Source organism: Chlorocebus sabaeus, chromosome 22 (assembly GCF_047675955.1).
Source record: "Chlorocebus sabaeus isolate Y175 chromosome 22, mChlSab1.0.hap1, whole genome shotgun sequence".
Classification (NCBI taxonomy): domain Eukaryota; kingdom Metazoa; phylum Chordata; class Mammalia; order Primates; family Cercopithecidae; genus Chlorocebus; species Chlorocebus sabaeus.
The window spans coordinates 53,573,122-53,598,201 of NC_132925.1; the positions used below are offsets into that span (position 1 = coordinate 53,573,122).

Genomic DNA, 25,080 nt, shown 5'->3' on the forward strand with positions numbered 1-25,080 from the left:
TTTCAGCAGAATATGTCTGCTCTTTGGTGCCTGATCCGCTCCCCACTCCATGGGAAATGCTGTTAGGCCTGAGGTAGCCTGGACTTCACTTCCAAAGCTCCCTTCCCCTTCTCTGGTTATTTGCAGTGTCTAGTAGAGCCAGCCTGCAGAGTCCCACTTGGCCAGCAAGGGTCACTAGCACACACTGCAGCCTGGAGGGGTCTAGTGCGTCAATTAATTCTTCATGCTATTAATTCTATAGGTTCAAGAGTCTGCAAATGAAATTTCCTGGGAATGAGTGAGACTCATCTTTCTGTAACCCAGCCTCCTCTTGCATATGACAGTTGCTTAATGCAAGACACTTTCACACATGAGGAGGGAAGACGGCAGGGAACGGGTGACTGCAGCAATCCCTGTGGCTCTGTGAGGGCAGGAATTACTTAGGGACCCCGGCTGTGGATCACAGAGACTTTCTGAATTCCAGAACTCTGTGGGATGCTTTCCTATGAGCAGATATTACCACCTCAGAGAGGATGAAAGGCCAAGACAGAGTCAGGTAGACTTGAGATCAGGGATTTCAAGCAAAAAGGTTGACCAGACAGGGATGAGTAGACACTGCATAAGATGATCTTACTGTCATGAGCTGGCAGGACAAAACAAGCCTGTGGTCTCGAGTGGCCATTTAGAAATCTCAGACACAAATTTAGAGACTTTAGTCTAAGTTCTAGGCAATACTACAAACACTTTTTGAGCTTAGGCATTATTTATTCAGAATAATAACTAGTGTGAATTCAGAACCTTATCATTCACATACAGAGCTCATGGGATCTTCATAATCACCCTGCATTTGAAATAGGAGCTATTATCCCCATTTTAGAGATGAGAAAACTGAGGCTGGCAAGGGCAGATCCTGGAGCCTAACCCAGGGCTGCATACTCCAAATTCTCATCTCTCTGTGTTCTGCCTTGCATGCCTCAAACATGAGTGTCTGCCTACTAGGACACAAGCATAAGTTTTGTGGCAGCTATTTTCACCACTGTGAGGGAGCTGTTGCTTTCTTTAGGCCTCACAGCATGAGAAACAATAAGGCACTGTGGTCAGGAGAAAGGGCCTTTGGGTTAGACACACCTGAGTTCTCTTTCTGGTCCTGATGTTTACTAGCTGTGTGACTGTGGGCAAATTGCTTGACTTTTCTGTGTCTCAAAATCCCCTAACTGTAAGGAGGAGGGAGAAGAGGTGGCTGGGGAGAGAAGGGCCTTAGGAGAAAACCAGGTCCCACTGTGGCTCCTTCTCATGGGAGCTGTCTTAAAACATAGATCCTGGCTGGGGTGGCTACAAGAATAGATGGCTATCTGTAAAATAGGGGAAGTAATAAATAAAGCAAGACATAAATAAAGTGGAGAAGTACCTATTTTACAGAGTTGTTGTAAGGATTAAAAAGACAACTTCTGTAAAGCATCTAGCACATACTAGGCAAATGGTAAATACATGAACATAAAGAAGTCTGGGCCCCTAAAACACCACTGCCTTTGTTTCTAATCTGTAGTGCTGAGTTGAGACTGCAACTTCCACATGGATCCAGGAGGGTTTTGCAGGCATATCATGGAGGGAATAAAAACAGGACAAAAAACCCAACGAATACCACCTTGCTAGGAATAGCCACATTGATTGTTCATTTCTTTAATTTTTAAAAATGAGTAAGCAGACAATCTTGTACCCTTTGAATGCCCAATAAAAATGTTCATTATGCAAAACAGTACAACCTTTTTCATTTTTTAATAATATTGTAAATATCTCAGAAAGGATGTATTGTTTCTAATGAATATCAAAAAAGTCATCACAATGACATGTTCCCCTGCCCCAACATTGCCCTCCCCGCCCCCAAAGTTACCCAAATACTAGTAGGAAATTACAAAAAACAAAAAACAACAATCCACCCTCCGCCCTGCCCCATGAGTAGTGTTAAGTGAGTCAAGTGTTAACAGCCACATGTACGATATGTGTGTGTCGGCAAAGGCGGACCACAGGGATCTGTGCATCCATGAGAGTTGGTGTAGAGAACCTGTAGCAGCAGCAGTGGGAAGTCTCGTTGCCCGGGGCCTACTGGGAAGACAGCAGCCGAGGATAAACAGAAGCAGGGCCCCAGCCTGGCCCTTCCTGGGTCCGCAGAACCAGACAGCTCAGGGAGACGAGAGTGGGATGGTAGCTTGTCCATAAGAAGTTGGGCAGGCCTGAGCTGTGTGCAGAGGGGGCCCAGGCTAGGCTTCCTGTCCTGCCCAGTGGGGCACTGGGCATCTCTCTTAGCAGACACAGGCTTCAGATCGGGGCTGGCCAGAGCAGAGACGCTGGGGGTTTGCAGACTTTTGGGTGAATCAAACACAGAGGACCCTTACAGGAAACTAAAGCCTTGGTTTAGAGAAAGCCCACATTTTCACCAAATAGTATTGGGAACCTACAGAAAAAAGAAAGAGTGTGCCTTCCCCACCCTCATATAGCTCAGAAACCAAGGCAGAGGCTTGATATGAAGTCCAATTAAAAAAGAAGAAAGGTATCAGCCAGAGAGTTCTGCAGCCAGGCTGGCTGGGGAGCAGTGCCAGACTCCAGGTCCCATGGAGGGAGGAGCCAGCGGGATGCCCAGGTCTTCCCTCCAGTGAGAGCTGAGACTTCTCTCTGCCAAAGAAGGGAGGGAAGGTGGCAGGGAACAGGTGACTGCACCTGGCCACAGAAGCAGGTAGAATGGCTCCTGAACCAGGGGCAAGGATGGGAGAGAACTGAGAGGGAGGATGGTGGTAGGCAGTCGTTAGGGGACAAGAGGAGGGAGAAGAGGTGGCCTGGGATAGAGAAGGGCCTTAGGAGGAAACCAGGCCCCACTGTGGCTCCTTCTCATGGCAGGCCGGAGGAAGGTCCTAAGACATAGACCCTGGCTGGCGTGGCTGCAAGAATAGATGGCTGCTTCCCAACCCAGAAAATCCGTCCCCAAGGCAACTCCAGCCAGCCCTGCCAAGGGTGGAGAGGCAGAGCCGGGGCTAAGAGCAGCAGGCCAGGAAAAAATGGCAGGCCAGACAGAGGAGCCCCCGCCATGGGGGCTGAGGACCCACTGGTGTCCAGAGAGCAGGGCTACCCACAGATGAGATGAAATTAGAGTTTTAGGGAAAACACACATCAACACCACACCATTTCTACGATAAGCTTGATTTTAAATAAGCAGGTGGGGAGGAGGTACAACTGGGAGGGCAGAGATTATTGCCTGCAAGTCTTCAGAGGAAGCCAAGGTCCATGGCAGGTCTGCAAGCCAGCAAGGCACACAAAGAGTATCCCTAAGAGATAACCCAATCCGGCTCCTCCTCCCATTTGGGAGATGGGGAAACTGAGGCCCAGGGAGGGAAAGGGAGTGCCCAAGGTCACTTCATGGGATCAGGGCAGAGGGGAGTCTCCAGCCTAGGAGTCCTGAGTCTGCTGAACCTTTTCTTCTCTGCCACATAGCCTTGCTGTCTGCAAACCCAGTGTCCCTTGGAAAGGGAAAGTTTGAAGGAAAATTTCTCCCTGGGGTATGGAGGAGGGGCGGCTGTGGATGGTCAGAGACAAACATGGGACACAGAACAGTCATTAAAAGGCTGACAGAGGAGGACAGCCATCACTCCCCACCCCACCTGGCCCACGACCCCAGTAAAAAAAGTTTTACAATATTATACACTTTTTCCTAATCCCTAGAAAACATTGATTAAAACTGCCCTAGGACAGAAGATCTGGCAGTCACTGTACAGTGTTATCTCTTTGTAGCGGTTACTTCCATGATGACTGGGGGCGGGGAGGGGATATGACTTTAGAGCAGTGTACAGTGGCCACCTTAAAATTAACTTGTTAATAAATCCTGTGCAAAACAAGCAAGCCCCTACCATTAGGTGAAGCATAGGGTTCAGGAATTCATTTACACACATGGGGGGAAGAAAGGAAGAAGAGCCGCTCAGAAGTGCGTCTCCTTCTCTGTGATGGCTGCGATGGTCCCGTCGCTCTTGAGTTTGGCATCACAGTCATTAACTGTCACCAGCCGTGGGCTCACTCCAAGCTTGCCCCGCATTTTCAGATCTGTGCTGGGGGTCGTCAACTTCTGAAGTTTCTGGATGGTTGGAGAGGAGGGAAAGATCTGAGTGATTAGCTGCCAGGGTCCAGGGTCTGCCTTGGCCTCTCCCAAGTACACGGAGGACACCTGGGTGCTGGAGAATTCTCAGACCAAGGCCTGGGCCCCAGCTTGGCCTCTTATGGCTCCGTCCTCGATGATGAACAACCTCCCTGGGTCTCAGTTTCCTCCTCTGGAAAATGGGGACCGCAAAGGTCCCTACTCCTGGCATTAGGTCAAGAGTAAGGAGAGGCTATGGAAAGTACTTAGCCTCACACCTGGCTAGGAAAGGTGGCTGGGACTCAGAGCTGTCATCAGGGTCCCTGCCTCGTGCCTGCCCTTGGGGGACAGTGAGAAGCTGGGGTGTGAATCACTGGGTGGGAATGCATCTCCAGGGCTGTTTACAGGACAATTGCTGGATACCTGGGTGCATTTCCCATGGAAGGGGTGCCATCATGTGGGGAAGCTGTAGTGTGTGTTGGGTGCTCCTCCAGCTGTGCTCAAAGGTAGAAGCATTAACACAAAGCCCAAGGCTCACAGCCTCAGGCCGCCTTGCAAAGCAGCCAGCACCAGCTGGCTAACTCTGATAGATGCAGACTCCTGTCTCACGGCCCTGCCCCTCAGACCAGATGTGGCCCTGCCTCAGGCCCCTATCCCTCAGCTTCATCTGCACTCCCCAGGTCTCCTGGGAGAAGACTCCAGGCTAGGATTTGGGGGGTGCTTTCTGGGCATAAACCCTTTCCCAAGGAAGGCTGCAAAGCCTTTTGGGTGGCTGGTTTCTCAGGATCAAGGCTCTGTCTTCTCTTTCAGATCCTGCTGTGCCTGCTGGGGCACACTGTGCCCCAGATTCTGGCACAGATCTGGGGCTATAGCATGGGTTCCAAAGCCAGGCACTTGGGTTTGTGTTCTGGCTTTACCATTCAACAAAGGCAAGAAGCTTAACCCCCTGTCCCTCAGTTTCCCCATCTGTAAAGGGGGATAATAATGGTACCTGCCTTCTGGGGTTAGTATAAAGATCAGATTAGTTGAGTGGCCACCATGTTACCTTCCATTCAGTAGGATGCATCCTCAGAGCACATCTCTGAGGCACCTCTATCCTCATTTTCCCCTCTAGATCCTTCCCGTCCCCCAGCAGCAGCTCTGTGGGAACTGAGGCTCAGGGTGGGGGACTACCTGGCACAAGGACTCTTGGTGAGGAAAACCTGGAAACTGGGTCTGACACCTCCAAAGAATTCCCTCTTTAATAGACCCTGCTGTCCACGCTGGCAGGTGTGTGAGCTCAGGGAGATGGAGGAGGCTTAGGAAAGACTGCTCCCTCCCCTGCTTTCCCCCACACACCAGGCCTGAGATGATCTCTGGAGGATTTAGCAGGCAACACCAGGCATTTCTGAACACCAAAAGACCATCTGGAAGTTTGGGCAGCAGCCTTCCAGTGGTCAAGGTTTTAAGGCCCCAGGTCAGCTCCCCTCTGGACATGTTTGGCCTGAGATTAGAATTAACCAACTGCCCTTGACCTACAGGCGCCAAGGAGCCTGATTTGCTCTGGGGCATGAGCAAGCTTGAGAAAGAGACCTTCCTTAGTGGCTTGCTCCTTCTGGCTGGATGCATGGCTATTTCTGGAGCCCGGGCCCCTCGGTGGGCAGGCAGGTGGGCTGGGTGTAGCTGACTCTGAGCTGGAGCTTGCATTCTGGCTCTGCATACCCCCACTCCCCATCGCCTCCCGGGTGGCCAAGTTCAACTCCTGCAGTCCCTGGGGTGTGGCCTTGAGGCAGAGACAGGGCCGCACAGTAGAGTGCAACTGGTCCAGCAGAAGAAGGTGAGGCAGCAAAACTCAGGGGACAGGATCACACATGCCAGAGTCTCTGCTGTATCCTTCAGAAGGTGTGTGCCCTTGGGCAGGTTGCTTCACTTCTCAGTACTTCAGTTTCCTCATCCATGGAGACAAAAAGAATCTCCACCCCCCAGGACTGCTATGCGGATTAAATGACTTAGTATTTGTAAACTGCTTAGAACAGCGTCTGGCACACAACAAACACCCTGTGCTGTATACTAAATAAGCAGAAACCCCCTCAAACCGCTGCCAGCGGTAGGGAAGGAGAGTGAATAGGGAGTGCCGCTCTGGAGTAAGATGGGCTCCGTCACGATTCAGTTGCTGACAAAGGACCACACACTGTAGGACTCCAGTGACAGGAAACATCCAGGGTAGGCAAATCCACAGAGACAGAGTAGATCTGTGGTTGTCTGGGGGTGGAACAAGGGTTAATGGTGAATGGGCGTGAGGACTCTTATTAGGATGACGAAAGTATTCTAAAACGGTTTCACGACAACGACTGCACATTGTGGAACATTACTAAAAATGTTTTAACTGTATAGCTGAAATGGGTTAATTTTAGGATATCTAAAATCTACTTTGATGAAATTGTCTTTAACAATGTGATCTGCTAACTGTTGGCTGTGTGACCTCAGGCAAGTGACCTGATTTCTCTGAACCTGTTTCCTCTACCTGCTAACTGCAGAAAATGATGCCTATCGCCCCAGTTTGCTCTGAGGATGGCAGGAGATACAGCAGGCAGACAGCGTGGCAGGGTGACACGTCAGAATGACTGGGATTCACAGAATAGTCAGTGCTAACACTTGTTACCTTCTGGTCCAGGTCCGGGTCCCAGGGCTTTTCCTATATGAACTCACTGAGTTCTCACAGCCTCTGTAAGTTAGGTACTGCAGTTATCCCATTTTACAGACAGGAATACAGAGGCTTGGCTCCTAGAAACTGGCTCAGCCAAAAGACCTCACAGAGACACCTTGGGCACAACCATGCTGATAAGTATTGGCCAGAGAGGAGTTTGCCACAGCGCCCCCTGAGGCAGATGGGCGCATGCTGTCATCACGCACCATGCAGATGAGGAAACTGGGACCCAAGGTGCGAACCCTGCCCACATGCACCAGCCCTCCTGGGGCAGTCTCACCTCGGGCAGTGTCCCCTCTGTCTTCCACACCTTGATGCAGATCCAGAGCGGGATGCAGAGCATGGAGGACAGGGCCATGAGCCAGCCAATGCCATAGCCCCAGGCTGGGTAGGTGTAGACGTTGTTGTACTTGAGTGGCTTGTACTTGACCAAGAAGAAGATGAAGATCCCCTGCAGAGAGATGGGGGCAGGTGCCTGGGGGATGGGCCCTCAGCCCTGCTAGGCCATGAGGGGTCTCGGGCCTAGGCAGACCAGCAGGAGGCTGGCAGGGGAGGAGGCTGGCCCCATTTCACAGCCGTGAAAGGTAAGGCCCTGCCAGGACCACAGTGAGCTTGAGGCACAGCAGGCTGGAGCCCCATCCCACAGGCAACAGATGCTCAGGGAACTCGGCCCTGGGTTCTGGGACCTCGCTGGGCTGTGAGAACCTCTCCCCACCGCCAGGAGCCTCTTCCCCAGCCTCTGCCCAGTTAGGAATCTTTATTTTTCCTAGTTACTCCTTGAGACTGGTTTCAAAGTTGCTTCTCAGAACTACCACGGTCTGTGAAGATGCTGAGTTACTTCCAGTGCCAATAAATGGATGAGTGATTGGGTGTTTTTAAATTAAATGTCTGCTCAGAAAGGCTCTGCTGTGGTCCGGTCTTGGGCAGAGCATGAGCCCCAGTGTCACCCTCAGCTCTGCTGCCTTCATGGTTAACAAGAAGACGGGGACAGGTCTTTGTTCCCCACATAGTCCTCAGCCCTCCGAGGCGGATCCAGTGCCTGATTTGCCTATGCAGAACCTGAGGTCCTGAGAAGGGAAGCGATGTGCTCCTGGTCACACGGCAGCACTGGGATCCCAATGAGGCTGCTCCCTGGCCAAGCCCAGAGCCTGTGCCCATGGGTGCGGCTTTGCAAGGCAGCCTGAACCAGGGGACATCAACCTCCTCAGGTCCAGCTTCGGCCAGGCTGGGGGCTGTGGAGTGGAAACGTGGGTTGGGGGTAAGGTGGGTGGGTAGATGACTGGAGGTGGCTCCTGGCGGGGCCCTTACCGCACAGATCCCAGGGGTCACGATCTTCCAGCACCACTTAATGAGCGACGGTGGCCGGTAGCCAATCATGTCTTCAATGTTATCATAGAACCGGTTGCTTCCTGTCCGGAATAAATCAGACGGGCACATACACACCCCAGAGAAGTTTTGTACATGAGTCAGAGGAATGGCTAGGAGTGTTTGCGTTCTCCAGCCTGAGACAGAAAAACTGCTGCAGGAACCTTTGTATTGCTTAAATAACGACCAGGATGTTACATGTGTGAGGTTTCAGAATAAAAAGCAGCAGGAGGGATGCTGGCCCACTACTGGAGACAGCTCTCCTGGCCTCAGGCCCTGGAAATGATGAGTTTCTGGGAGAAAAGTGGAAGGTGATCCCTTTGGAGGCAAGGCAATCAGGGGTGGGGATGAGGATTTCTTTCTTTCTTTTTTTTTTTTTTTTTTTTTGAGACGGAGTCTCACTCTGTCGCCCAGGCTGGAGTGCGGTGGCTCGATCTCGGCTCACTGCCAGCTCCACCTCCCGGGTTCACACCATTCTCCTGCCTCAGCCTCCCGAGTAGCTGGGACTACAAGTGCCCGCCACTACGCCTGGCTAATTTTTTGTATTTTTAGTAGAGACGGGGTTTCACCGTGTTAGCCAGGATGGTCTCCATCTCCTGACCCCATGATCCGCCCACCTCGGCCTCCCAAAGTGCTGGGACTACAGGTGTGAGCCACCGCGCCCGGCCGGGGATGCTGTGAGAAGGGAAGTGGTGTGCTCCTGGTCACACGGCAGCACTGGGATTGCAATGAGGCTGCTCCCTGGCCAAGCCCAGAGCCTGTGCCCATGGGTGCAGCTTTGCAAGGCAGCCTGAAAAGGGGATAATGATTTCGAAGGCAGGGGCCTGGCAGGGCTGCTACAGAGCAGAGGCCTGCAGAGGCATCCATTCCCAAGCCACACTCATGGCAGGAGTGACCATCACTGAGCCCAGCAACCCTCACCCACTTGTTGGGCCTGGGGAGCAGGAGGACCTGAGGTGGTTGTCTATGGAAGGCCACGCACCATGCAGGCTGCTGCTCGACTACACTTTCTCCTACTTGGAGACATGTTGATGACTACTGTTATTTTACAAAGGGGAAAACTGAGTCTCAAGGGCAGAAGAACTGGCCCAATATCATAGTGCGAGCCCTGAACCCCTTCCCGTGCTGCAGGGTGTGAAAGCAGGAGGCCTCCCAACAGTGGGAAAGGGCCAAGGAATCCCTGAAGAGAAAGAAGAGGCCAGTATAGACCAAGATAAGCCACAGAGAACCAGAGCCCACCAGAGTCCAAGCACCAGGATCCTGGGCACCCGGTGAGCAGCTGGGGTGTGGACGGGCTTGGCTGCTACTCACCATACACCCAGCCGATGCAGATGCACTCAAAGATGGCCACGAAGAGAAGGCACATCCCACTGGCAGCATAGGAGTCAAAGAGCTGGAAGATGTACATGCCACCCTATAGGTCGGGGGACAGACACACAGATGGATGGGAGGTGAATGGACACACGGGAGAGCAGGGTCAGCCAGCTGGCCTCAGGAAGGTCCCTCTCTCTGCTCTGTGGCTACCACTGCCAGGAATCAGTTTCTCCCTAGTCTCCCCAGTTTGAAAATTGTACCCTCCCATCTGGGTGCCCCCTAATTTCCTGTCCTTTGAGGGCTGCTGGGACTGCAGATGGTTTGTCTTATCTCAGCCCCTCACTTCCCAGCTCCCCAAGGGCCAGAGACTACATAGAAAATCGAGATGGGGGAGGCTCAGCACCCCTACCTGGATGGCTGTAACAGCCTCCTGACTGGCCTCCCTGCCTCCGGCCTCACCCTCTCCAATCCGTCTGCATGCCAGCTTTCAGAGGAACCTTTCTCTGAAACGTGCAAATCCAACCAAACACGTGGCAGTTTAAAGTGACCCTCTGGCTCCTTTCAGCCTGCCAGTCACGGCTGCTGCCCTCCTCATTGGCCTCATCTCCCTTCCCACAGCCCCTCCTGGACAGACCAAGGGACAGCCTCACCTTCGTGCCTCTACACATGCTATTCCCTTTCACCTGCTAAGTTCCTTCAAAGCTCAGATCAAATGCCACCTCTTTCAGGAAGCCCTTTCTGATGGCCTCATTCTTTCTTTGGGCCTTCATAGCATGTTTTGTGGACTGAACTAAAAAAGGAGGGGAGCGGGGCTGGTGTACAGTAGGGGGTGATAAATGTAAGTCAAATCCTGTGGAGTGTGATCTCCATGGGTGGGGGTCCAGCTGGCTTTGTCCAGGGTTGGGTCCCAGTTTCTGGCCCAGGGCTTGGCATGCAGGCGGTATGTGGTCCATCTTCATAGGATGAAGAAATGACCACAGGCCAGCTCTGTAGCATACAAATCCGTGACGACTGAGTTTAATGATGACCTAGAATGTATGAGCTCAGCTGACCAAGGTAATCTGGGAAGGTTTTCTAGGAGGGAGGAGAGGGGAGAGGACACCAGCTGCAGATGTAGGGACAGCGGGGATCTCTAAATAAAATCTTTACAATACAGTGAGGGTCCTTAGGGGATGCAGTCAATCTCAGGGGAAATAAAAGTGTCAAAGAGCTAGGAAGGATCAGGTGGGGTGGGATCGTGTGAATACCAGGACAGTGCCTTAAGGGGCTGGAATGAAACCTGGAGAGCCTCCCGTGTGTCTTCCATGGGGACTTCCTTGGAGTTCTGCTTCCCCTCTGTGCTCCCAGGGTGCCCTGGGCCTGCTTCCTCCTGTCACTCACAGACCACACACCATGGGACTCGTTCATGTCTTCAACTAGACAGGGAGAAATATCTCAATGCCCACAAGGCCAGACAGATGATACGACTGAGAAAAGGGGGCTGGCTGTGGTACCAGGGAGTGGTGGGGACCGTGGCTAACCGGAGAGTACGGGCCCCATCTAGCTACACACCTCTGGAGGGCTGTTGCTGGGGAATGCAGCTGTGAGGCCAGATCTGCAGATTTTCTGGAAGACACCAGAAATACAGATTTTTATGGGAAATTTTTCTGTTATAATTGTTGGCAACTTCGTGTTTTTAAAAAACACAGTAAGGGCAAAACAAAATGGATCTCTGAGTGGGCCCTGTCTGGCCTGGGTTCTCCCATCTGTGACAACTACAGTGAATATTCTGGTCTGTGGGGGTCAGGAGCAGGTCTGAGGCACCTCTCTGTGGAGTGTGGGGCTTGGCTTTCTGAGTTAATACCTAAGACCTGCCCCCACCTCAAGTTGCTCCCCTCGCATGAACATCATACTTTACAAAGGAACAAAGAAACCTCAATGCAGCATTCAGCAAGCAGCAGGCTGTGTTTAACCGCTTCCTGTGTCTTAATCCAGTTGGTCCTTCACAGTGCAATTACAAGGCAGGCACTAGTGTTATCTCCACTGTTCACATGGGGAAACTGAGGCACGGAGCAGTGACAACACCTGCTGCAGGTCATCCAGCCAGCTAGTCAAGGGCTGAGGATTGAACCCAGGTCATCTGGCTGCAAAGCCCATACTCTCAACCACTCATCACACTGCCTTGGTGGAAGAAGACGTTTGTGGCCTATTTTTCTTAGAGCTGAGCTTTAAATGTGTGTAAGTGAGGGAAAGTTCCTTCCAGCAATTACCATGAAGGCCAAGGCGGCACGGCCCATTTGGCAATTGAACTTCTCCAGTGCAATTGATCACAGATAGTCCTCCGAGGAGGCGGACGGTTGGCGTGGGAGGCCCAGGCGCCTGCTGACTAACAGTCTTGGGTGACTGCAGCACTGGCTCCCTGATGGCCTCCAGGGGCCATGAAGCACCCCTTGGGCAGATGTGAGGCCTCAGTCAGAGGTTGGGTATCAGAGACTCAGTGAGCTGGGGGCACCTGGGGCAGGCAGTTCAAGAAGCACCCTCCACCACCTGCCTTCTCCAAGTAGCTGATGCCTGTGCCAACATCTGCTCCTCTTGGAATTCTGTCCGTTAGCCTCTTTAACGCATCAGGCTAACCCCCCAATTTGTATGTGACAAGACTGTGACGAGAGACTCTAATTAATCAGTGCTTAATGAGGCCCTGCTTACTGCACTGCCGGGTTTCTCTGAGTGGAGAGAGGTGAGGTGGAAACTGGGAAGCGCCATACCATTTATTTGCTCCAACACTGATTATCACTCTCATTAATATGACAATGACTGGGCGAGGTAATGATGCCAACCACTGTGCACTGAGTACCCACCCCGTGCCAGGCGCCGAATTGGCTCTGAGGGCATGAAGCCAAATGAGGGCTGGCTCCTGTTCTCACGGCCCCTGAGGTCTGGTGGGGGAAACAGGTGAACAGGTGGACCATAGATCACGGTAATGGGGAGGAGGAGACTGAACTGAGCTGCAAACAAAGTGCTAGGGGATGGGGGCATGAATGAGGGAAGGGACGCTAAGGAGGCTTCCAGGAAGAGGCAGCATATGAGTTGGGAAGTGGGGGGGATGAGTAGACGCAACAAGGTGGCATGAACCCAAATGCTTTCTAGCCTGACCTCAATATTACATCAGCTGCTTTTACTAATTCTCAGTTCCCTCATTTCTTTCCATGTTTCTTACAAAAACTCTTCTTGTTTCTAGGCAACAGTTCTTTTTTTTCTTTTTAAATTAATTAATTTTGTGCATATGGGGAGAAAAATACCTAATGTTACCTTCCCAAGATACATAAGAAGGTATTTATTTGACAGAATGGCTATGGGAGTTGGGGGAGAGAAATACGGTTTTATCAGATGGTCTTAATTTGGAGGTCATGGAGAACCTCTCCTAACCTGCAGGCCCAGCAGGGACAATGAGAAGAGGGCTACACACAGAAGTCCCAGGCTGGAGCACACAGTGCCCGAAGGTGCCAGTATCATCAGAGATGCCCAGAAAAGCCTGCTCTGAATGCGAGACCACTCATAGGTAACTGTTACAGGGCTAATAGCTGACACTGTCGCTTCACCCGGAAGTTATTCAGAGGGATGGCCCAGGCGTCCATGTGCTCACCATGACAGATCAACCCAGCGTTCCCCTGGTGAGTGTGACTCCCCTCTGTGAATAACAGCAGCGGCCTTTAGCTGAGCACTTGCACATGAAGACACTGTGCTGAGGGCTTGATGAGAACTTCCATTAGATCCTCACCATGACCCGCTAGGAGGAAGCATAAACCGAGTGGCAGAGGGCACTAGACCTGACCCGGGTCACAGAGCTGGTCACTTTCAGAGCTGGGAGTTGACGTCACACACCCACTTCACCCCGTGCAGCACAAACCATGCCACTCACCTCCGTTAACATCACGAGGCCCAGAAAATAGGAGATAACAGACAAGGCTAGGATGAGCAGCTCCCGCCGGTAACCCCTCCGGAAGACTTTGGGGTACATGTCCACCACGGCAGTCACCAGGCTTTCCACACACACAAACTGGATGGGGAGATACGATGGTGTGAAACTCAAGGAAACAGCTGCTCCTGGGGGCCCAGGCTCTGAGCAAGCGCAGCAGGCCTGAACCCTAGGCTTCCTTCATTCCCATACCCACTGATGCAGACAAGGGGCCTGAGGATAACAGTAATCCCAGAACTAGCGGAGCTCCAGTCATGCCCATTTAACAGATGAGGATGCTGAGGCTCAGAGGTGGGGAGTGACCTGCCCAAGATTATTCAGCAAGGATGTGGCAGTCAGGACTTGAGCTGGGGTCTCCAGATTCCAAATCTAGTACTCCTTCTCCCGCATGCTGCCTGTCACATGCCTATGTGCTGGGCTCTGTGCTGGGGTCGACAACTTAAATGAGACCAGTCCCTGCCCTTGAGGCAAGGCTGGGGTTTCTGTGCCTGTAGTGGGAGTTACATGCTCTGCTGACGGCAGGCTCTGGTCTGTCTCTGTGGTCTCCCGGGTTGGGATGCTTCCCTGCTCTTTGTTTCTGGCAGATGAGGCCCCTCTGTTGGGTGGAGGGCAATCAGAGGTGAGCCAACTTCCAGCTCTTTGTCTCTGCTGGGTGTCTTTGGGCCCCAGCCAAACAGTGCAGGCATCAATGACTGAGTTTGAGCCACTAAGTATCTGTATCTTGCGTGCTGAGCACAGGACCAGGTACACGGTATCTGCCCAGTTCCTACCCACCCATTAACAGCCAGCCTGAATATCCTAAGATACCAACCGCCCCCTTACCTGGTTCTCACGGCACTGGGGGCAGATCTGCATGAACCTTTTCCTGATCACTCTTGTCCCCCACTCAGGACAGTCCAACCCTCTCCTCTGTGTCCTGAGTACACCCCTCACCCTGGGGGCCGTTGCCTGCTTATATCTGTCTCCTTACAAGCAGGTGGGATCCTGGAGGGCAGGGGCCACATCATTGTCATCTATCTATTTCCTGTGTCTAGCTCAGGGCCCCTGGCACAGAGGAGGGAAAGGCTCAGGAAATGTTTGCCACATTAATAATAATAACAGTAATGATAATAGCAAACACATCATACCTGCGACGTGCCAGACTCTGTTCTAGGCAGTTAGCATACATTAATTTATGGGTCTCTACATGGTCTGTACTATTATTATCCCCCTTTTGTAAATGAAGACACAGAAGCACAGAGGAGGGAGTACACAATTTACCCAAGGTCACGCAGGCAGTAAGTGGCAACGCCGGATTCGAACGAGGCGATCTTGCTCCAGAGCTGGGCTTTACCCACCCCACTGCCCTGCCTTGAGGGAGGGAGGAGTAGTCAAGGGTTCTTTTGCCAGCCACCTTGTTGGGAAGCACCCCTTCCATGGAGCCATTTGTTGGCTCCAAATCCTTTCTGATTTACCTCTGCCTCCTCAGAAAAGGTGTTTCAACACTCCTTGTGCAGACAAAGGGAATGAGGCACAGAGTGGCAAGGTGACTAGCCCAAGGCACACAGCTCGCAAGTCATGGGGCTGGGACTCAAGCCCAGGCTGCGGCCTCGCAGCTGCTCCGCCTCAGCAGCAAGGGCTGGCTCTGTCTATCCTTTCTCCAGGTCCTAGGGAAGAGGATGGGATGCTAGGGAGGTTGTTTATCCAGGATTGAAACTGAGGAGACACCTGCACTGTGTAGGCCAAGAGGCAGACAGGCCCGCGTGCACGTCCCAGCAAGTCACTCAGTATCTCTGAACCTCAGTTTCTTCTTCTATAAAATGGAGGCAATGAAAGGACCCCCCCGCAGCCCATGTGGTTATGGTGACAATGATGTATCCAAGGCACACAGCAAGGGCAGCACGCATGGGGGTAGGCAGAGTGGCCGTCACTTTTTGTGCCAGACCTCGGGCCCCCAGGCCCAAGTGCTGGCTTAGCTCAGCCCAGGGACTCCCGAGCCGAGGCCCCAGCCCCCGCCTCCCTCTGCTAGGCAGGCCTGGCCTGTCACGCATAAGCTGTCCATCCCTCCAAGGCCTCTGCCTGCAACAGCAACAATAAGGGAAGATTATCAGCAGAAACACCCGGTGATTTGGCTCAGCAGCTTCTGGGAAACTGTTCAGGGGAAGAAATTGGACTCGACTGGCTTGACAGACACACTGGCTGTGGGGTTTGGGTGCCAAGTGACTCAACTGGCACAAGGTCATGTGTGAGGGCAGCACTCCCACAGGCTGGGCTGGGTGTGTCTCCCCACTTCACCTGGGGGCCCAGGGTGTCTGACTGCTTTGCCTGCAGAGCCGCCTGCACAGCACAGCGCTGGCTGGCCAAGACCCAGTCTCGTAGGCAGGGAGGCTGTGGCTGGGGGAAGTTCTCCAGGGCTCCTAGGGAAAACTGCTACGCGGAGTAGCAGGCAAAGGGTGGGTTTCAGGGACTGATGGAGGAAGAGTCTGGGAAAGAGGCCGGGGACCTGGGATGGGAGGCTGGAGTGTGCTCAGTGTGGGAAGCGAGCGCCTGCTGCTGTGTGACAACAAAGGGAAACGGAGTGCATGGGTGAGTTACTAGCTCCAGGTCCATCCCCTTTGCCAGGGAAGGAGGCTGCCAAGCAGAGGGAGGTCAGCAAGGGGCCTCTAGGGAGGGCCAAGCACAGAGGCAGGCAGGTGGTGGCGGGGCAGAGCTGGTGGTGACATCCAGGACAGAGACGGAGGAAGGAAGAGGAGGTGCTTTTGTATGTGTCCGTGTCCTCAGTGACTGGGTTGGGACGGGGACATGCCTGCTGTGGGACTCTCTCTGAGATTCTCTTCTGCTGTGCCAGGCAGTGCTGTTGGCAGGAGTGGTTGAGCAGAAGGGAAGTATTTAGCAAATTCTTCTAAACATGAATTGAGAGTTGGGAATTCCAGTAAGAAAAACAGTATTTGGGGAGGCTTAGAGGGGCTGGAACAGACATTTGTGGGTAAGCGTGGAGCCCACCTGGTGGATGGGGGGTGCAAAGGTTGCTGGGAGGGAAGAGGAGGGTGGAATGGGGGATGGTGGGCAGGGCCCTGATGCCAGGGCCAGGTGGGAGTGGTTGGGCCTGGGGAGCCACTCTTAAGGGTGGCGTCTGGCCTCCTGGCCCAGGTTCCCCTCCCTCCTGGGCTCCCCCTCCCCATGGCCCCTTACCTGGCTGTCCAGGCCTAGGAAGATGAGCATCATGAAGAACAAGGTGGCCCACAGCGGGGAGAGAGGCATCATGGTGACCGCCTTGGGGTACGCAATAAAGGCCAGGCCAGGGCCTGCAGTGAGGGAGAGAGAGAAAGTCACTGGGTGGAGCCCCATCCCTCATACCATTGCTAGTTTAATCCAGCATTTACTGAGAGCCTCCTCTGCGACAGGCACTGTGCCTGCCTCTCACTCAAATCACTTGTTTCCCAGCCACCCCAGGCGGTTGGTGCTATTCTGATGCCCCTTTTGCAAATGAACAAGTTGAGGCAGAAAGAGGTAAACAAGAGCCTTGGAAGGGTAAGGATTCAAGCCTAGGTTGGGCTGATCCATGGACCTTCCTCTGCTGGACATGTCTCTACTGTTCTCAAGGGGCAAGGTGCAGTTTCTTGTTAAAATGCAGATTCTCAGGCCCACCCAGTGATTCTGACTCCGTCCGCCCAGGGGGAGGCAAGGACCAGGCACCCAGTGGTTGTAGTAGGTTGGGTCCAGGCTGGAGAAATGCTCTTCCACCCTGGCAGCCTCTTCCTTTGGCTTCCACTCTCATTTCCAGGTCCACACTCCCTTGTTTTAGTTGCTCCACATAGAGGGCTGGGTTAACGTGTCCTCGGGATGAACTTTATCAATGTCAGCAGACAGATACCTGAGAGTCAAGCCCTGTGGTACAGTGGTCAAGAGCACAGGCTCTGTAGCCGGGTGTCCTGGGCTCAAATCTGTTTTCTTAGTTGAAAAATGGGGATAATAAAGTCCTACCTAAAAAAAGTAGTTTTGCTAATTCAGTGAGATGACACAATAAATGGAAAGCACTGAAGCAGGTAAATGCTTAATAGACATGAACTCTGATGAGTTTTTACTTTAAAGAGAAGCTTCATTAAGGTATAATTTACACACTAGTTTAATAGTTTAAAAAAGTGTATATACCCAGATAACCACCATGACAATCAAGCCATGGCAATCAAGCTATAGAATACTGCCATTGGCCCCTTGGGCCCCTCTGCTGCCTCTTCGCCTCCGTTCCTCATCTTCACTTTGGGCAACCATCAATTCAGTCTTTTTTTTCATCCTCGGATTAGTTTTGCCTATTCTACCTAGAAATGGAATTGCTGGGTCATATGGCAATCACGTGTTTAACGTTCTAAGAAATTCCAAACTGATTTGCAAAGTAACTGTGCCATTTTATAGTACTACCAGCAATGTTCTCAATTTCCAGTGGCTCCACATCCTTGCCAACACTTGATATTGTCAGTCTTTTAAGATGTGTCATTACAGTGGGAGAGAGATGTTATATCATAGTTTTCATTTGCATTTCCCTGATAGCTAATGACGAGCTAATGACGTTGAGTATCTTCACATGTTTATTGTCTGTTCATATGTCTTCTTTTGTGAAGTGATGGCTTTTTTTGTCCACTTTTTTCATTAGGTTGTTTCCTTTTTATTTGATTGTGAGAGTTCTTTATATGTTTAGGATGTAAATCCTTGATCAGAGGAGTTATTACAAATATTTTCTCCCAGTCTGTGGCTTGCCTTTTCATTTTCTTAACGGTGTCTTGTGAAGAGCAGAAGTAAAAACTTTCCAGTTGTTTCCTGCTAGCATGTAAAGAAGTACAATAGATTTTATTTATTTTGTCCTTTGACCTCACTGAATTCACTTATTACTTTTTTAGTAGGTTCCTTAGGATTTTTGGCTCGGTCAGTATATTTATCAAGAAAATTTTTATTCTTCCCTTTAATTATTTTTATTGTTCTTGCCTTATTGCACTCTCTAGGAACTTCATTGCTATACGGTATAGAGGCAGAGATAGCATACATCCTTGCTTTGTTTCTGATTTTAGGGGAACACATTCAATACTTAATAACTGGTAAATTAATATTGGTATAATACCATTAAGCCACAGATCTTATTCATATTCTGCCAGTTTTTCTCCTTTTGCCCCCTTTTTTCTGTTCCAACATTTAATTCAGAACTCCAGATTGCGTTTAGTGGTTGTATCTCTTTAGTCTTCTCCAGTCTTTGGTAGTCCCCTAGTCTTTTTTTTGGTCTTTTCTAAACTCAACATTTTTGATGAGTTCTGGTTGTCATTTTGCAGAATGTCTCTTGATGTGGGTTGGTCTGATATTTGCTCATGACTTATGCTGAGGCTGTACATCTTTTGGCTAGAAAACCACAGCAGAGATGTTATGTCCTTTCTGGTGTATTATATCAGGGGGTACATGTCAATCAATATTATTACTGGTGATGTTTACTTTGATCACTTAAGGTTAAGGTTAAACTGTTGTCTGCTAGGTTTCTCCACTGTAATGTTACTCTTTTTCTCTTTGTAATTGTTAACTCTCTTGGAGGGAAATATTTTGAGATTATGAAAATATCCTGTTTCTACTCTAACTTTTACCTACTGATTTTAGCATCCATTGGTGGGTCTTGCCTGCAACCGTGATTACAATGGTGTTTGCCTAATGATGATTTGGTATTTCCCTTATTCCTTCTATATTTATTAATTATAATTCTTCTCCAAGGAATAGTGTCCTTTCACACCATTTATTTATTCAATTATTTATATATGTCAGTATGGACTCCTGGGTAGTTTATTCTATGGGTTACAATCCAATACTATCATTATTTATTTTACTGTTCAAGTTATTTCAGTTTTGACCATTGGGAGTTCCTTCAAGTTGATTTCCATGGCTTTTTGACATGCCTCCATCCTTTTTTTCTGAGCACTTCCTTATTTTTTGGCATCACAAAAATGTTCTGGCTTCACCTTGTCTTGCCCTAGCCCTGAAATCAACTGCTTTGCCAAGGAGCCCTGTGTTTTTTTGTTTTTGTTTTTTTTAAAATTGAAGAATAGTGTTTAGAAACCAAGATCTGAGCCCTAGGTGTACTCATAACTATGGAGTATTATTGCTTGTAAGCTCTCTCAGCACACAAAGATAGGAAATATATGTATATTTATCCATGCATATACACATGAATATTTCTATAGCTATCTGTACACAGATGAAAACCATGAGTTTTAATATACTGATACTTCCAATTCCAATAAAAGACATTCTAGCATCTGTCCTTTCCTTATTTATAACTTCTTTCTCAGTGAAAAATCCATCTATAAAATATTTACCTATTTGTTCAATCCTAATACACACACTTATAACAGCTGCAGAATTGCTACCCCTATACTAATTGGAGCACAATACAGTTATTTTTGTCTTTAGCCTTACAATATCCAGTCAAGATGCTGTTTCTCAAAGTTACATAGGTTAGTTTTTCCTTCCCCATTCCCTTCAGCATGGTGACATTTTTCGTTTGTAGTATAGTTAAGTTCATTTGTTACTGTTTGTATTCAATTTGGGGTTCCACTACAAAAAAAATGATGGTTTATTTTGAGTGGTATGTGAAACATTACCAAGACTCAGTGCTAATTAAAAAAAAGATCTATTCAAAGAAGCACTGCTTCCTTCTCATTCTTCCTCCCTCATTCCCATTCCTCCCATCTTTCCACCCCTTTTCCGACCATCCCTGAAGGTAACCATTCTTGTTTGTTTCTAGTTAATCCTTTCTGTATTTCTTTTGCACAAATGAGTAGACATATTTTCTCATCTCCCCTTCTTTTTTCACATAATGGGTAGGATACTATAGATATCTGCTTTTTAAAAACTTTTACACACACACATCATTTCAAAAAGTACTCCTCACTTTCTATTTTCTTGATTATTTTATATTGCAAATGGGTGTTAAATTTTGTTACAGGTTTTTAAAGCATTGATGAAGCTAATCTTATGTTTTTTTGTTAGATCTATTAACATGGTGCATTATATTAATGGATTTCAATTTCTTGAGATACACTGATGCTTGTTTTGTGGCACAGTATATGGTCTATCTTGGTGAATGTTCCATGTCCACTGGAAAAGAATTGTGCTCTGTAAGTACTGAGTGCACTGTTTGATAAATATTAGTGAAGTCATTGTGGTTGATAGTATTGTTCAGATCTCTGTGTCTTTATTGACATTTCATATAATTGTTCTATCATTAGAGAGGGGTATTAAAATCTCCAACTATGCTTGTGGATTTGTCTATTTTCCCCTCTAGTTCTATCATTTTTAGCTCCCTATATAACAAATCTCTGCTTTCAGGTACAAACTCACTAGATTGCTATGTCTTCTCAATGAATTGCCCCTTTTATCAATATGAGGTGTTCCTCTTTATCTCTGCTAATACTTTTTGACTTGAAGTTTACTCTGTCCAACACTAATATAGTCAAGCCAGTTTTCTTATGTTTATTGTTTGAATGGTATATCTTTACCCATTCTTTTATACTTTATCTGTGTCTTTAAAGTGTGTCTCTTTTAGACGTTTTATAGTTGGGTCTTTTTTAAAAAAAAATCTGATCTGATAATCTCTGCCTTTTAATTGGTGTATCTGGTCCATTTAAATTTAATATAAGTATTAATATGGTTAGATTTAAGTCTATTATTTTGTATTTGTTTTCTTTTTGGTTTTCTGTTTTTGTTTGCTTATTTTGTTTAGTTTTACTCTGTGGCACTTTCCTGCATTCTTCTGGGTTAATAAATATTTTTAATTTTCAATTTTGTTCCATCTATTAGTTTTTTTAGCTCTACCTCTTATTATTTTTCTCTATGCAATTGGACCAAGACTATGCATCATAACTTATTCAAGTTAATAACATATCACTTTGCACTTCTACCACACATGTGACACTTTCCACTTCTGATTATTATTCTGACATTTTCTGTCCTAAAACAGACCTCTGGACCTAACCATATCAATCATTGCAAAATACAAATGGACCACATACTCCAGTTAAGAGATTATTAGGCTAGATAAAGAAGCAAGACCCAACTGTAAGCTGTGTAAAACTCTCCCCGAGGAGACAGCATCCTGAGTGCAACAGCATCAGAGAGACAGACTGCAGGACATGCAGGGAAGGTCAGCAAATCTCAGGCACTAGGCTTAGAACAGAACAAAATCTGAGCCCTGCAAGAAGTACATTCTGTCTCCCTGGCTCAGTCTCCAAGGTGTTCTGGGACATCCCACTGAGTGTTCTGGCATCTAATTAAGTATTTTCCAAAAATCATGCCTCAGAAAGTGAGTCCAGGTCCTTCTGAGAAAGGTGAGGTGACTACATATTCAGCTGTAACTTGCATTTGCTCCAACTGGCAGACTCCTAAAGAGGGTCTTCGTGTGATCCACACCCCCAATCAGGGGCACAGAGCAGGCTTTCCTGCTTGATGCCAACAGCAACACAAGAAAGCGAGGCAGAAGAGACCAGATCCAGGCTGCACTGCTTATGGACTATATACTCTTGGATGAACCACTTCATCTTTCTGAGCTACAAGGTCCTCGTCTGTAACAGGCACTGTAAAAGCTAGGACTGCTGTGTGAATAGTGCCTGCTGGAGTTGTGCAGGGCATAGTCTGCACAGCCACGAGTGGAGGCCCTGGTGAAACCTATGTTGCAGAGGTGCCAGGAGCATTTCATGAGGTAGTATATGAAAAACAACTGTCTTACAGCCTGACAAGTGAGACAGAGAAAGTCAATTCTAGTGCATCAATTCAATGGAATACCACACAACTCATGATAACAATCTATTTTTACTGAGGGCCAAGCTCCTCATGCTTTATTATAAATGGAAGAACTCAGCCTACATAATGCCAAGGATAATATCATCCAGTTTTGATCATCACGCTTACAGCTACATATGTAAGAAAAATCCTAGCAGGATAACCCCAAGGTGTTGCATTGGATTTGAATTTTTTTCTTCTGTTAATGTTTCTCTATTTTTCCACAACGAGTATTCTTTCAGTTTGAATAAGAAAAAGTCCAAAATTTAATTTTAGTTGGCTTTTTTTCTTCGTATTACTCCTCTCTTGGACTCCCCTCCAAAACGGAAGCAATGATAAAATGAACAACAACAGTGCTATGGCTACTCTGTCTCACGCAACACTACAAGGGAGTTTCAGGGTGTGCACTTTACAGAGGAGGACACGGATTCTCAAGGTAAGCAATGCTATTGTTGAGAAGGCAATGATCCCTCCTCACAGGGCTGCCTGTGGTTGAACGTGAGGAAGAGGCAGAGGTGTTTTGTGAAGGGCTAGGTGACCCGGCCATAGTGGGATGGAGTGGGAAGTACATGAGTTTGATAGCCAGATAGCCTGGATTAAGTTCCAGCTCTCTTGCTTCCAGCCTGCATGTTCTTAGTTAAGTGACCTCACGTCCCTGAGCCTCAGTTTTCTCATCTGTAAAATGGGGGTAGCAAAAATGCCACTTCAGAGGGCTGAGCTGAGCATCCTATGAGATGATGTGTGTAACAGTTCCTGTCCAATGAGTAGGTGCCCAGCGATTGAGAGCTTTGATCGTACTCACATCCTCTGGTCTAGCTTGTACCCCTGATTTCAGCAGGGGCACCTGCATCTCTGATAAACATGACCAAGAGCAAGGTGGACTCTGAGCAGCCATGGAGCAGAGCTTGCTGATCAGCTGCCTCCTTTGACATCCACACCCCGTGGCCTGCCGGTCTTGGTGGGTCAGAGAGGTGCTTCCCTAACTGCACAGGCCAAACCTAAACAGCCACAACCTGGACCGGGGCTCGAGAGGGAGGTGGGTCAGTTGTCACATGAGTGGGGGCAGGACTGGCCTTGAGTAGACGGAGGCCAGGGAGGCCAGATGCCCTGTGCTGCCCTTAAAAAAAAAGTCCCACTGGACATGCTTGTAGGTGAAAAACCTATTTATACTTATCTGAGGTTAGACGCCGTTTGTCATGTAAACACAAACTGTACTTTTTCATGTGCACTTAATTCTCTGGAAATTCAAATACCATGTAAATCAAGGAAACAGTTTCTCACCATTTTGCACAACCACCCAAACGATCATAACTCTGCTTGTGGTGGGTTTGCTACACACACATGTCAATCTCTACTCAAGGCTGTCACACTCATGGTGATTCTGTGTCTAGAACAGGGAAAGAGAGGGAGGGAGAGGTGCTCTCCAAGCAAAGGGGAAGCATGCGCAAAGGCCCTGAGGGAGGAGGAGAGAGTTCACTTGCAGAAGTGAAGCAGACCACTGTGGTGGGGCAGAGTGAGCATGGGGGAATGGGGGGTGGTGAGGCTGGTGAGGCCACAGGAGCCAGACAACACAGGGCCTTGTGGCCATGCTGAGTCCAGCACTATGAGAAGCCAAGCAAGGCTTTTCATCAGAGAAGACATGTTCAGATTCGCATTTTGAAAAAAAAAAAAGAAATCCCTCTGCAGGATAGAGCACGAAGTGAAGTGACAATAGCAGAGGCAGAGTCCAGTGAAAGGTTTCTGAGCCATCCAGGTGAGCAGTGATGGTGGCCCGGGCTAGTGGGGAGACAGTGGAGCTTGGGAGAAATGAATGAAGTGGGTGACAGCATCTACAAAACTTGGGGATGCCTTGGATTTGGGAGGGAGGAGGTGTCGAGGTTTTCCTCCTCGGTAATTCCCAGGGTCCTGGATTGTGGATGAATGGTGGGGCCCCTTTCTGAGGTCTGAATCCAGATGTGTGAGCCAAAGAGGAAGATGGCATTTCCATGATGACCATCACTCCCGGCCTCCCTCGCCGCCTTTTCCATCCCCTCCTTTGGCGAACTTACCTGACTCTGCCACCTCAGCAATGGGTACCCCCTGCTCGTACGCCATAAAACCCAGGACTGAGAAGATGGCAAATCCAGCCACGAAGCTGGTGCCACTGTTCAGGCAACAGAGCATGATGCAGTCCCTGTGGGGAAGCAGCGAGAGGCACTAGGGTCAGAGCGGGCGGAACCGGTGCATAGCTCAAACGTTCTCCACCCGAGCACCATGGCTGTCCTGTGGGGCAGGCAGAGAAGTGTGGGCACAGGCAGCTCCATTTTTCTGATGGAGCACTCATGGTTCAGAGAGGTTAGGTGGCTGGCTCGTGGTCACACAGCTTCTCCTGAATTTCTAGAAGATAAGGTAGGTCAGGAATCAGAAGCATGGAGTCAGCGTGGGAAGGGAGGCTGGCACATGGGAAAATGCAGAGCCAATGAGAAAATACTCCGAAACACACCGATACTCCTCCAAGTCCCTGGTAGGAGAGAAAGCCTGGGAAAGTATTCCTGGGAGCTCAAAGCAAAGAGGGCAGGAGAAGCCTCCACGGGAGAAATGGGGGCTTCTCAGCCAGGGGAGCAACCATGGGCCTTGCACCTGAAGCTCCAGCAGCCTCCGGGGGAGAGGCTTTATGGTGACATTCATCCTGGCCAAGCTGTTCACTGGAGCAGCGTCTGCCAGACCTCAGTCTGTCTCTGCTCTGCTGCCGCGAGGGAGCAGCCCCTTCCAGGTTGAACCCTTGCATGGAGAGGTTTATCAGAGCAGTGACTGTCCCCTGCTCTTGGGAGAGGGGACTCACCAGCTAAGAAGCACCAGCATAAAGCCATGGCCCAGGAGAAATCAGACTAGAAACAA

At 49.3% G+C, this 25,080-nt stretch overlaps 1 protein-coding gene across 1 annotated transcript in view; it reads right to left on the reverse strand.

Annotated features, from left to right (window-relative positions):
- Positions 1 to 1,643: 1,643 nt before the first annotated feature.
- SLC6A11 (solute carrier family 6 member 11) overlaps positions 1,644 to 25,080 on the reverse strand; it is a 122,988-nt gene continuing 99,551 nt past the window's right edge. Inside the window, exons 8-14 of the mRNA XM_007985233.3 lie at positions 24,252 to 24,376; positions 16,588 to 16,700; positions 13,360 to 13,497; positions 9,459 to 9,561; positions 8,091 to 8,191; positions 7,063 to 7,233; positions 1,644 to 4,096 (exon numbers count right to left, since the gene is read on the reverse strand). Of these exons, the coding sequence (XP_007983424.2) occupies positions 3,944 to 4,096; positions 7,063 to 7,233; positions 8,091 to 8,191; positions 9,459 to 9,561; positions 13,360 to 13,497; positions 16,588 to 16,700; positions 24,252 to 24,376 (904 nt within the window). The 3' untranslated portion in view covers positions 1,644 to 3,943. The remainder of the gene's footprint in view (positions 4,097 to 7,062; positions 7,234 to 8,090; positions 8,192 to 9,458; positions 9,562 to 13,359; positions 13,498 to 16,587; positions 16,701 to 24,251; positions 24,377 to 25,080) is intronic.